The following is a 14,350-nucleotide window of genomic DNA, read 5'->3' as shown; positions in this document are numbered from 1 at the left end:
CTCCCAAGTGCACAAATTTTTGTGCACCCGGGCCTCTAGTCCTATATAATAAAAGCCTAATATGCTAAGTGTCTGGTCATCTGGTGGTTCCTTCAACCAATCAAAGCATAATATGCTAATGATATGCTAAGGCTGCTCAACCGCTCACTATGACATGCACTGACCACCAGGGGGCAGATGTTCTGACCAGTAGGTTAGCTTGCTGCTGGGGTCTGGCTGATCGGGACTGAGCGAGACAGACCGGACACACCCTGGAGCCCTCCCACAGTCCCTCCCTGGCTGGCCAACCTCCTGCGTCCCTCCCCAGCCCCAATCATGCACTGGTGGGGTCCCTCAGCCTGGCCTGCACCCTCTCGCAATCCGGACTGAGGGATCCACCCCGCCCCCCCCCCCGAGTGCCCGAATTTCATGCACTGGGCCTCTAGTATAAAATATTTCTGTATATAGTTATACCCAAGAAGCAACTATGCATCTTATATTGGTTATATGTCCTATATTTCATTCTAGAAAGCAAATCATACTGTTTAGCATAGAACCATTTGCATTGAGATATACCTTAGGTCAAAAAATAAAAGTTTTACTTTTAATGCTGCTCTGTGAAACTACCACTTCTATGAGGAATATTCCCTCTACAATTGGCAAAATAAGATGCTACGAAAGAGTTCAAAGTACTTGGCTTCTAAACTAGAAGATTTCTTTACCTCTGCTACATTTATGGCACATAAGCAAAATAGGTCTCAATAGAAGTGTATTACTTTGTGGTAAATTTAATTTAAATAAAAACAGATTTATTGAGTGGCTATTATAGTCTAAACACTATGCTAGGCCTGGAGATAAAAAATAAATAAACAAAGATTTGGTCTTTACCTAAAGGGGGCTCACTATTCGAAAGACTTAAAAAACAATAAATAGATCCAGTATAATCTTTTAAATTAATCACAAAAAACTAAAGTAATTGTGAAAAGCATCCATGTAGAGTGAAACATAATACTATGGAGTATGTAAGCATGCCAATGAAAACACTTTTGATACATATAATAATGGATAATGGCTATTTAAATACCTACTATTGAATGGACAGATAATACATTTTTAAACTATGGAATATATAAATCCAGCAAGGGTCACATAGACATTATTACCATTGCTTTTGAAAAATAATAATAATAACTTGGGTGGCAGTATCTCTACTTTTCTTTCTTTTTTCCCCTTCTTTGTTTCTCTGTTGACCTTCTAATGTCCAGCATGTGTGCTCAAAAGAGCAGAAGGTATTGGCCAATACAGATCTCCATGAAAACATGAAAGAAACAGTAGGGGAAAAAAAGTCTCATTTCTTGATATTCAAGCAGGCAAACATGAGACTATATTGTTCGGTAAAAGAAAGATGCTTATATGTCTTACAGTTTTGATATCACATTCCTACTTTCAACTTAATATAAAGTAAATATTTTCTTATTATAACTAAAATTGCTCAATGAAAAAAAATACTAGAAAGGCTTAGTATTTCTTATAGTAAGTAGTTTGAATATTCACCTTCTTTATAATTTTCCTAAAATGTCATAGCTGCATAGATTTCTCAATAAAAGAGAAGAAATAATTTGTTTAACTTCATAAACATTTAAAAAAAATTTTTAAATGGGAAAGTTATACTACCATCTTGTGGTTAAAAGTTCATTTACAGGAGCAAGGACTTCTGGTATTTCCCATTAACTAACTCCACAAAATCTAAAATTAAAAATTAAAAAAATCATGTTTGAAATTTATGTTCAAGAAAAATATATTTTCATATATCTCACTCACTTTCTTATGTTAAAGTCCAGTGGATTAAAACAAGTAATGACATTCTGAGTGACTACTTCAGAGAGATAAATTAAAAGAAATGTACACTTAGCACTCTAGGCCCTGCTCACAGCTTATAATTTACTATGAGAGTAATATACACTCTAACACTGAAACTTTAGAGAAACAAAATTATGCACTCTAGGAGTTTCATTTTTACAAGGTAGTCTCCAAGACCTACAAGCAAGCAATATGACATTTATGCTAAGCTTATTAACAATTTTTGTTTTATTCCAGAACTCCACTTTAGTTAAGAAAGCAAGACCACCACAGAGAAAATAAATATTATAGCAACATAGTTTCTTCCATATCTCTTAGATACATAAACCTATTTTTCCATAAACTAAGAATAATGATTAAATTTAAAAATTAATTCAAAAGTACAGTCCTCTATATTTTTTAGATGTATAATTCTCTACAATCTATGCAAGGCACCTGTTCCAAATGTTTTACAACAGTGGTATCTAATTAGAAATTAACACACTTCTACAGAAAGTCTGCAGAAAGCCTTTCCTTTTTAGCATATTGTCAAAATTATAGGAAGACATCGCCATCTAAAGGTATGCACAAGTACTGAATGGAGTTTTTAGTTTGTCCACTGTGATAAAGGAGCCAAGCAGATGTATTGACCTAGAACAGCGGTTCTCCACCTGTGGGTCACGACCCCTTTGGGGGTCGAATGACCCTTTCACAGGGGTCGCCTAAGACCATCGGAAAACACATATATAATTACATATTGTTTTTGTGATTAATCACTATGCTTTAATTATGTTCAATTTGTAACAATGAAAACACATCCTGCATATCAGATGTTTACATTACGATTCATAACAGTAGCAAAATTACAGTTATGAAGTAGCAACGAAAATAATTTTATGGTTGGGGGTTACCACAACATGAGGAACTGTATTAAAGGGTCGAGGCATTAGGAAGGTTGAGAACCACTGCCCTAGAAGGAAGCGCATCTTTGGAGAAGTACTTGTAATTTAATTTATCTCAAAGTGTTTTAATCTATCTCTATAATGATTCTCCAAAATAACTATAAAAACAACAACAGCCACAACAACAACAATAAAAACTGATGTTTCCCATAATTGTATTACTCTGATTTTGGTACACTTGATGACCCATAAATATTGGTAACTTTTCCAAAGAAATAGCATTATGGCATGTCTCATCTCTCTTTCTCAATATCTCTCCTCTCCTCTCTTCCCTTCCCTTCCTCTCTCTCTCTTCCTCTCTCTCTCTCTCTCTCTGTAAAACTTTTAGCCATAATTCTATTTTAGGTGTCATTCAATTGTATTGAAACATACATTTTATTATTCTTTCTCCAATGTTATATCTTCCTCCTACAATAGTCCATTCTAGTTTTTCTGGGAAGTCAACTAAACTCACCCTTGCTACCAGATTCATGCAAACAAAAAGGCTCAAGATACCTATACCTATTTTATGCAACCTAAATTCCCTCATTTATCACAAACAGGTTTGTTTGTTCAATCTGCTTTGGGGCTGTTCTCACTCTAGTAAGTCATTCTGGTGTCTAGTTACATACGGGTTCAATTACCAATCACCTGAGGATTAAGACTCAGTTCATTCCTAATCAATTGCCTGTAGGGGCTGGAAGTAAAGGGGTCACCCATTAATGCAGATAGACCCCCTACTGGTTAATATGGAGGATTTCATACTTGTGCTATGGCTGATATTTAAAGATCTAGCTAAAACAAGAAATGGCCTGTTTCACCAAGGGCAAACCCTGTTTGTTCATCAATATTCAAGTTCCAGAGCAGCTACAATATTTAACCCAACCAAAAGGACAAGAGGCCTTATGAAGGTAATACTCTGTATGTGGCTGCCAACCTGATTTCTCATTCTGCACACTATGGGGTAGTGGGTAGGAGTACAAGCTTTGAAAGCAAAGAGAACATAGTTTGAGTCCATGCTCTGTCACTGGCCTTGAGCAAGTTATTTAATATCTCTGAGCTTCACTTCCCTCATTTTCAAGAAATTATAAATTAATATAAATGATTTAAGCAAAGGAAGGTGCTTTGCACTTAGTAATTATTCAATAAAAGTTAGTACTTAAAATTTATCTTGCAGTTTCCCATTTGTCTTATTAAAATTATTGACTAGATAATTAGGTAGGATCCACCTAACCCAAACAAACACCCAGAGAAATTCATTTGTGACTTCTTAAGACAGCAAAAAGAATGAATGAGAAAGACTGAACTCAAAATAAGGATGAGTGCAACTATATAAAAAGAGAAAATGGTACTTGAGGGTCTAATATCAGTTTCAAAATTTAGCTCTGAAACAGTTTTGAAAATCATTAGACTCCACGTGACTCTTGATTCCATGTTATTTTTTTCTGTTAGAAATTGTCTGCAGGGCACAAAGGAGTTGGATATATAGATCCAACAGTATCTGCAAATGGATAATACTGAAGCCAGAAAGCAGATGGGCTTGTTTAGGGAGATAACAGAGGGTGTAGGGCAGAGAACTTTAGAGCCCTGAAGAACGTAATTTTTTTCAATTACAGTTTATGTACAATATTAGATTATTTCAGGTGTAGAACCCATTGATTAGACATTTATATAACTTAGGAAGTCTTTACCTCGCTAAAACTAATACCCATCTGATACCATATATAGTTATTACAATATTATTGATTAAATTCCCTATGCTGTACTTTGCATCCCCATGACTATTCTGTAACTGCCAATTTGTACTTAATCTCCTCACCTTTTTCACCCATCCTCCCAAACACTCTACCATCTGACAACTGTCAAAATGCTCTCTGTATTTATGAGTCTGTTTCTGTTTTCCTTGTTCATTTATTTTGCTTTTTACATAGATTCCACATATAAGTGAAATCATATAGCATTTGTCTTTCTCTGTCTGACTTATTTTATTCAGCACAATACCCTCTAAGTCCATCCATGTTGTTGCAGATAGCAAGATTTCATTCTTTTTTATGGCTGAATCATATTCTGTTGTATTTATGTACCACTTCTTCTCCTTTTTTTAATCCTCATCAGAGGATATTTTTTCCACTGACTTTTATAGAGAGAGTGGAAGGGAGGGAGGAAGGAGAGAGAGACATCAACATAAGAGAGACACATGGATTGGTTGCCTCCCACTCAAGCCCTAACCGGAGCTGAGGATGGAACCTGCAACCAAGGTACATGCCCTTGACTGAGAATCGAACCTGTGACCCTTAGGTCCAAAGGCCAACACTCTAACCATTGAGCAAAACCAGCCAGGGCCACTTCTTCTTTATTAATTTCTTGATGAACACTCAAGTTGCTTCCATATCTTAGCTATCTATAATAATAAAAGTGTAATATACTAATTAGACTGGATATCCTTCTGGAACGTCCTTCTGGATGACCTTCCAGACGAAGCCAGGGCTGCAAGGGAAGCCTGGGTCCCAGGTGCCAGAGGGAAGCCGGTGCTGGCAGCTGGGGGAAGGAAGGCCTACTTTTGCATGAATTTTGTGCATCAGGCCTCTAGTTGTAAATAATGTTGCAATGAACATATGGGTTCATATGTCTTTTTGATTTAGCATTTTGGGTTTCTTTGGATAAATACCTAGAAATGGAATTGCTGGGTCCTTCTTTGTCTTTGTTATAGCCTTTGTCTGGTATAAGTATTGCTACCCAGCATTTTCTTTGTTTGTTTCCATTTTCATGAAATATCTTTTTACATTTTTTTTACTTTCAGTCTGTGTGTCCTTGGACCTGAAATGAATCTCTTATAGAGAGCATAAGTAAGACAGCAAGTTGAGTGGGGCGGGGTCTCAGGGAATCATCAGGGTGGGGCTAACAGTGTTAGGTTGATGGAGACTCAGATATGGCCAGGCCTGCGCCTGCAGAGGGAGGGCTCAGCAAAGAAACAATAACGTCAGCCAGCACGTCTGTCTGGAAGAAAGCTGCCTCTCCAGCCCTCACCCCAAAGCGAGACACTTCAGTTCTTCCTCCTATGTCTCTGGTGACTTTGAGCTTCTGCTCCAGTGCTGGAGCTCGGAGCCAGTGAATTTAAATAAGTCCATGTGTGGGCCCTTTAAGAGGAAGGCCTGGGAGTTCAGCAGCCCTCAGTTTCGCTCAACCACCATCTCTGCCTCCTTGGTTTTCACAGCCACAAGTTATGGGGACTTCTCTTCCTGACACTGGAACCCTGGGCTGGGGGGTCGCTGGGGGATGAGATCCCTGGCTCCTCAGGGGGCACCTGCACAGCCAAGATAATCCTCCCAGTTTTTATCTGCCACACGTGGGTGTGGGGCCAGCCCATTAGTCTTCACCCCTCCTACCAGTCTCAATGTGGCTTTTTCTTTATATCCTTAGTTGAAGGATTCTGTTCAGCTAGATTTCAGGCAGTTCTGAATGATGATTGTTCTGTAGTTTAGTTGTAATTCTGATGTGATCATGGGAGGAGGTAAGCACAGTGTTCACCTACTTCATCTTGAACATCAATTTTTGAGGAAAGGGAAAGAAGAGAGACAATAAAAAAGTGATGAGATATGAAGAAGGGGGTAAAAGTCAACAGCAGAGACAATTTTAAAAAGAAAAATTGGTTAGAGATGTGAAACTCCAGAAATATTAAGTAAAATTAGGAATGAAAACCAGTAGTTAATAGTTTCAGCAGAAAGGTAAAGTCAGATATGCCAATTGCATTGGGTTGAAAACTGAGTGAGAAACTTTTCACAAAGTTTTACATGGAAAGGAAAAGAAACACAGGACCATAGCTTGAGATATGTGATGTGAATATGAGAAACACAATATGAAAAGAAAAATACAACTGAGTTGTGTCCCCCAAAAAGATGTTCAAGTCCTAACCCCTGGTTATCTGTGAATGTGACCTTATCTGGAAATAGGATCGTTGCAGAAGTAATCCGGTTAAGATGAGCTAATAGTGGATTAGAGTGGGCCCTGATCCGACGAGTGGTGTCCTCATAAGGAGAAGGTAATTTGGACACAGAGACAGAGACAAATAGGGAGAGAAAGCCATGTGACAGCAGCCAAAGAACAAGAGGATTGTTGGCAACTGCTGAAAGCTAGAAGAGAGGCATGGAACACATTCTCCCTCAGTGCCTCCAGAAGGAACCAGCCCTGCCCGTACTTTGCTTTCAGACCTGTAGTCTCCAGAACTGTGAAACAATAATGTTCTCGAATTATAAGCCACCCAGTTTGTGGAACATTGTTCGAACAGCCCTAGTAAACTAATACAAGGACTATTGATAACCATTAAAAGAGACAGACCTAACTGAATGCTTACAATGAGCATAAAACAAAATCACAATAAAGTATGGATAACTGACACAAACATAAAGGAATTTAAAAGGAAAAGACAATTGGTGAGAAAAAAATCAGTTAAAATCTAGATTATAAGAAATCCTGTTTCATTCATTGTCATGTTAAGATACCACCTACTTTAATCATAACGACATTTGAAAATAATTTGTACATATCTTTTCATTTTGGGGTCCTGGAGTGAAAAATGATGTATAAATTTAAAAAATTATCATGGGCCTCTCTCAGAATATGGCAGAGATTTTAGACCTGAAGGTAATTTTTTTTCACTTCATTTATTGAATGATTACAATGAAAGAAAATATTGTTGAAAGAAAGCATGTTGTGCAAGTATCAGTTGTCTGATGAACCCTCAGAATAATATTCTGTGGCTTGTGCTTCTGATATTTATTCATTAATACAGTCAACAAGTGTTTCTGAGTACCTACTGTGGTGTACCTAAAACACCAGGTTCTCGTTGCTCTGAGATATCGTAGTCAGTAGGGTGGGAGAGTGCAGCAGGGGGTAGGTGAGAAAGGGCTGCTTTAATAAGGTTTTCCTAAAATGCGTAGAAGTTGTTTCATGTCAACTGAATCATGTACCCATTTACTACACTTATCCATTTAAGATATCATTCAATTAAGGACAGTAAAATAGAAATCATTTGAAATATGGTTATGCAATTCATATTTTATTTGTTCCTAAATTTACGTTTTTGAGATCTTTCTTTAAAAAAGATAAGACTACATTTTACTTAAAACACATCCCTTAAAGGTATTTTATAATTAATTTGAGCAGTAGAGTTGCTTCCTCCTATGTGGTTGAAATAAGGGGAATTTTTCCTCCCTAATTACCCAGATAATGGGTTCCAGCCTCCCTTTGATGTGTCATAAAGGCTCACCTGTTTCACTACAACCTGCTACTTATTATCAAACAATTGCAGTTTCCCAAATCCCAAATTTCCAAAGGTGCCATTTACCCAAATCACATGTGTGTCCCCTTTGCACCCATTCTAAAAAAGAAATTTCCTTGATCAAAATTTTAACCTTGCTTACCCCCCGGTGCATCAGCTCTTTTATTACCTAGTCCAAATTAAAATCCAGAGGACTACTAGTATGCATACTGCCTGTTAAGGCATTTCTTTTAACTGCATTTTAACTATCATGGGTTTGGGTAAGAAAAGATAGAAATCTTGTGAAAATGAAGATATATACGATCAGGAGTTTAAAAAAGAAGATTTAAAATTATCCTATGCCTTTTGTAGTAACCTTTTTGGGTTGAAAGCCTGGGACTCTCTCCCATCAGTACAATGCACATTTCACATATACTCTCAATAGCTATTCTCCCGGAAGCCTGTCCACGAAGCCCACGGTTCCCTCCCCTCAAACAGGTCTTTCACTTCACTTTCTATTTGACCCCTTGAAAGTGATTAATGAGATAAACTGTACAAAGTACTTGGAACTGTGTCTAATGCAAAATTGGAAAACTTGCTCCCACCATACTATGACTAAACAATTTGACTAAAACTCCTCCAGGGAGATGCATAACATAGAGAGAGTGATTGAAGACGCACTGGGGTGTGTACCTACAAGATACAGGGAACTAGGGGAGGGCTGGAGAAGAGAAGACAGTAGCCTGTACATTGTGAAAAACAAATCAGTGTCCTGTCTGCACGGTGATCATGTAAATGATATATGGAGGGGGAATGTTCTAGGAAACATTCTGAATGGAACTTACAGACTTTGAGGAATATGAGTATAAGATTCTGGGAGGCAAGAGGAGGAGGGTCCTTGAAATGCCACTGTGGAAGGGGACTCAGTGTGGATGGGGCCTGGCATGCCTGCAGGAAGGAGCCCGACAACTCCTGGTAAGAGCAGGGTCTCTCAGAGGTTCGAGGGGACTTCAGCAAAGACCCTAAGAGACTCTGAAGTTGAGTGCAAAATCTAAATGAGCCTAAATGGATCCTACATGACATGAGATAAGAACCCCATGAGCTTTGGAAACACATGGAAGAGCCCAAACTGGTCTTTAGGGACCATGGGAGGGACTGGGGGGAGCCGTGTTCCTGGCTCCAAGGAAGAGACATGCATAAAAGACAACCTTCTGGAGCCCTGCTGATGAGCAGACAGTGTAATGATGTGGGGTCTGAGTCGGGGAGGGGGAGGTTGAGGCTCAGGGACCTTGGAAACTCTAGTAAATTTGGGTAAATTCAGTCAGTATTGCTGTCAGGTTTGCTGCCAATCCATTTGGGGTCTTTGTGAGAAATAGAAAAATATGTGTGTGTGTGTGTGTCCCCCCCTCCCCACAGGTGGATACATCTCTGCTCTGGTTTACACAGATGATGAATCAGAGCATGGGCTAGATTTCAGTTCCCACTTGCTCCAGTGGCCAGAGTCCTTTTGCAGGCAACCATCTATCTGCTCAACTGTACACAGAGGCCCTGGATGGATTGAGAATTCTCTTTTGGCTAAAAGCTAATTTGTGCCCACACACATGAAACTATTTGGAAAGAGCAAGATACTATTTAGCAGGAAGACTATACGGATTGCATTTGTAGATAAAAGTTCTCCTAAGGGATGTAAACTAATAAGAGATACAGAGATAATAAGGGATAGCATGCTTGACTTGATCTCTCCAACTTCTAAAAATGTCTGTCAATAGGAATAATATTCTCCTAGTCCCTCTCCTATCCTGATTTTCTATAGAAACGGTTGCACACTTGTGCAACCATATATAGGCAAGTTAATTAGACCCTCAGTACATTGGTTTCTTCATCCTGGAGCTGAGGTAAGGATTAAAAAATGTTAATACATGTAAAGCTTAGAACTGGGTCTGGCATTTACCATTAACACGATAAATGTTAGCCATTTTTTATTATTTGCACCATCCACATGTTAATGAGAATGTTAAGGCTGGATGGGCTGCAGAGGCCATCTGGGAAACATTTATGCAGAAAATAGTTTTCTAGCTAAGCCTTGGAAAATGGATAGGATTTCAATAGGTAGAGAAAACAGGGGAAGACATTTCCAGGCACTGGGAATAAAGGTGGAATATTCAAGTATGGTTAACAGATATATTTAGCAGAAACCAAGTGGAATGTGTAGGAAAGGGGTAGAAAATAAACCTGAAAGCTAAATTGAGGGCACATAATAAGGCATCCAGAATTCATTCTACTCTCTCTGGTCAGCAATAAAAATCAAGAAATTTAACTTGCAACCCTCTGCAATCTGGCTCCCACCCTGTGGGCTTCTTTTCTCAAAGGTCTTCTAAGGCAGTGCTTCTAAAACTTGGAAATGAAAACCAATAACTTGGGGACCTTTCTAAAGTGCAGGTTCTGATATGGTAGGTCTTAAGTGAGGCCTGAGACCCCACATTTTTAACAAGTTTTCAGGGGCTACCATGCCCCTGATGCTTATCTCAGGACCACACTGGGTACCAGGGGCTAATCCAGTGGCCTCTTTCATTTTCATCCTTAACCCCTCTACACTGTTAGGCCTTGGTGATCTTCCTGAAACTCTCATCATTGGCTTATGATTCATATGCTACTACTTGAGGCTGAGAATGCAGACTAGAAGTCTATAAAACTCCAATACATATTGACTTATCTTGAGCACACCTTTTATCCTATAAAACACAGTTGCCATTGGTAACAATATCCAGGTTTAATAGCTAGATATAAACTACAAACTCAAGGCCAGCATTTGGATGCATATTGTCCAAGCAACTGTCAGTACATCAATCTCTTTGGTCTTTTAATTACAAATATTACAAACCATCTTTTAATAAAACATAAGCTTATATCATTATAAAAGACAGCTATTGCCCATCTCATGATGTGTGTAGCTTCTCTGGAAAATAATTTCCCTGAGATCCCATCCCACCCCCACATCCACATGGGCATTGGCTATATTCAATTGGTACAGAGGTGGGTCCCTGACCAATACTGGATTATTTTGAGTCTTTCCTCAAGATTTTACACTAGCACTAAAAAATGGAAAACCAGTCTCTTGCTCTCTCTACAGAAATCAAGAGCATGAAAGCTCAGGAGCTATTGGGGAACACCTTCTGCCACGTGGATGGAGGAGCAGACAAGAGCAGAAAAAAGACTGATGCAAACACCAGGAGCACAGGGAACTCGCTCCACAGCGTGGCACGTGGACAACCGTGCACATCTCCACGCAGACCATGTAGGCAAGGCTTACACAGCCACAGTCGGACCTGAGTCTTGGCAGAATGCCCGGGATTTCTTCTAGCGTGAGGGAAGATCAGCCGCCTGCTAAGGAGCTGCTGAGGCTGTTTCTCCCATTATCTTGTGGAAGGCTGCCACAAGGCCATTTCTCATAGATCTCCCTAATTTCAGTTGAGCACAAGAATTTCCACCTCACTCCCACTACAGACTTCAGTGTAAGTCTATAAAGCTGCTTGGCTGTGGTTCTGAGGGACCCACTGCTCATACAGCCTATCATCTGGCCAGTTCACTTTGGTGTTATCTGTGGCATAAGGGACACAGGAAACTGACACCATAATGACTTGCTTTTGCTGTCTGTGTAAGTAATTAACTGTCTGAATCCATTTGGGCACGTTTACTCCTCACCGGGCAAATCTATGGAAGTACAGCAAGTCATCCTAACAGCTGTAGTAATATTACATGTGACCCTATTATTGGCCACCACCTTGCTGCCATTTGACAAAGAGAAAAAGGAAGAGATGGCAAGAATTCATTCACTTTCTAAGTTCCCCTTAGTGGCCCAGCTCTTAATTTTAATCTATCCCAGGAATGCATCCCAGACCTGAATGCCATGAAGTACCCTGGTATTTCTCTAATAAACCTCCCAGCTTTTTTTTTCCCCTTAAGAAATCCAGTCTCAGTGGAACCTTAAGCTTTGCCCAGCTGGTGTGGCTCAGTGGGTGAGTGTTGACCCATGAACCAAGAGGTTGCCAGTTCGAATCCCTCGAACTAGATCCAGGTTGTGGGTTCAATCTCCACTGGGGGGCATGCAGAAGGCAGCCAACTGGTGTTTCTCAAAAACTGGTCATAATTTGAAGTAGCTATCTCTCTATCCCTCTCCCTTCCTCTCTCTCTAAAATCAATAAAGAACATATTTTTTTTTAAAAAAAAAATCCAGAATGCATTTTTAGCCTTTACCATCAAAAGATAACATAATACACACACACACACACAAAGGTGTTGCATTTGATGACAGTATCAGTAATCAGAACTCCAGTGCTAGAGATTCACATGCATTTCCTGTATTTATTAAAATTCTAACTCTCTAGTATATTAATTTCTTTTGGGCCCTTGACCTAGTATATGTAATATGATTAGCCTACACTTATTAAAGTCCAATAAAAATCAAATTTCATGAAAAAAATTTAATAAAAATGTTATTGGCCAAGTAGAAGAAACTGTGACTCCTTTTTTGCTGTGAGGAAAGTGTAAATTACTCCCATCATTTATCAATAATTCCATAGTACTAAATGTATAATCAACTATGCTATGTTTGATTTATCTTATAAATGTATTAAAATTTTCATTAATAATAGTTACAACTGTAAGAACATGGTGGAGTCACATGTTATACTTGTGACAAATATTTATCATCCAACAAAACAAATTAAGTAGGATTAGAGTTTGATCTACATTTAACATCCCTTGAGTTTAGTTGTGTCTAATACATAGTGTGATCATCTAAGCCAATATACAGATGATTGTGAATAATTAGTCACAATTTAGTATGTTCACCAATTAACTTCACTTTCCTATTTGGCCAGCTGAGTTGTTTTGTGTTTTGTTTTGTGTTTTTTTTTTTTGGTCAGGATCATGGACTCTGAATCAAGTGAGTCAGGGCAGCTGCTAGAGTCTTGAATATTGTGGAATTTAACCAAAATGGTGAATAAGTTGGTGCAAACTCACCATCACTACAGAAAAACAACAAAAAAGTAGACAGTGGAGCCACCGACATCATAAGAATGGACAGGCATAACACCGTTACAAATAATAAACTCATGTCCTGATTGCCATATTAATGAAATATCATCTTTATGAAATGTATAGATTGTAGGTGATACATCTGGCTGCTTGTGGTACCTCTGAGGTGCAAGTAGTTCATGACATAATGAAAACTGGTCATAACTTGTAGTGGTTCCTTATAAAAACTCCAAATTCATTTGAAAATAAATTTTACTAGTGAAAGTTCATTGCTTTAATATGATTTATTAGAGTTACTGTACTATAATTTATTAAGAGAATATCTACCTTTATATAAATGTTTTATGGTGATGAATGAATTATAGTAATTATTTTTACATTTATAATAAAAATGCATCACAACATGTAAGATTCATTTTCAATCAACTCATAATTTATATTTTAAAATGCCTTTAAAATATGTTCATATAACATAATGTCATGGGTAACTTTCTCTAGCCACTCTTAGCAATTATTTCCATGATTAGTATCACAGTTTTTTTCTAAATGTTTTTTTGCACACAGCGTAACTCCCCATAAATTAATGTGAGCCCAATCTATCAAAGGTGTTTATATGTGTTAACATATGCATTTAATTTTAATATGCCTATGTAAGGCACGAGTAGCCCCAAGCGAGCACGGTATGCAATAAGAAGACCCGTGGAGTCCCGAGGTACACATTTTAATGAGGGAGGTCGGAGTTATGCAAGATCTGAATTAACTCTTAGAAAGAGGCTACAATTGAGACGAAAAACGAAGTCTGACGGAAACTTTACCGTCTCAACTAAAGCAACCAGCGAGGCAAACAGGCCTCCTCAAAGCTGCAGGCCTTGCGGCGGCCACCTCGCCTCTCAGCCCGGAACCAAGGAGGCGGGGAACCCCCAGCGGCCGCGCGAGCGCCCGGGCGACTTGACCCCGGGGCACCCGCCCGCTCCCGGCCTCCTTTGCTCCCGCTCCGCCGGCTCCGGCTGTGGCGGCAGCGCGGAGGGAGGGGAAGAAGGCGAAACTTGGAGACCTGTCTGCAGGCGGAACGTGGAGACCTGTCTGAGAAACGTTTGGGGACACGCAGAGATCAAAAGCGACTCGCCTCCGGTGGGCGGCCTTACCTGCGGAACCCCCGGCCGCGATCTGCCGGGAAGCCTCCTTCACGAAGCCGGCCTCGGCCTGGGCAGACATCTCCGCGGCGAGAGGAAGGGCGAGCTCGCGGGCTGAGTGCGGGGCCGGCCGCGGAGCCTCCCGACCGAGAGAGCCGGGCCGG

At 39.5% G+C, this 14,350-nt stretch overlaps 1 protein-coding gene across 1 annotated transcript in view; it reads right to left on the bottom strand.

Annotated features, from left to right (window-relative positions):
* SLC25A21 (solute carrier family 25 member 21) overlaps positions 1–14,339 on the bottom strand; it is a 512,936-nt gene extending 498,597 nt beyond the window's left edge. The window contains exon 1 of the mRNA XM_023751496.1: positions 14,199–14,339. Within this exon, the coding sequence (XP_023607264.1) occupies positions 14,199–14,268 (70 nt within the window). The 5' untranslated portion in view covers positions 14,269–14,339. The remainder of the gene's footprint in view (positions 1–14,198) is intronic.
* Between the last annotated feature and the right edge of the window lie 11 nt (positions 14,340–14,350).

The sequence above is a fragment of the Myotis lucifugus genome, unplaced genomic scaffold (genome assembly GCF_000147115.1).
Source record: "Myotis lucifugus unplaced genomic scaffold, Myoluc2.0 scaffold_22, whole genome shotgun sequence".
Classification (NCBI taxonomy): domain Eukaryota; kingdom Metazoa; phylum Chordata; class Mammalia; order Chiroptera; family Vespertilionidae; genus Myotis; species Myotis lucifugus.
This window is presented reverse-complemented; position numbering and strand designations above follow the sequence as displayed.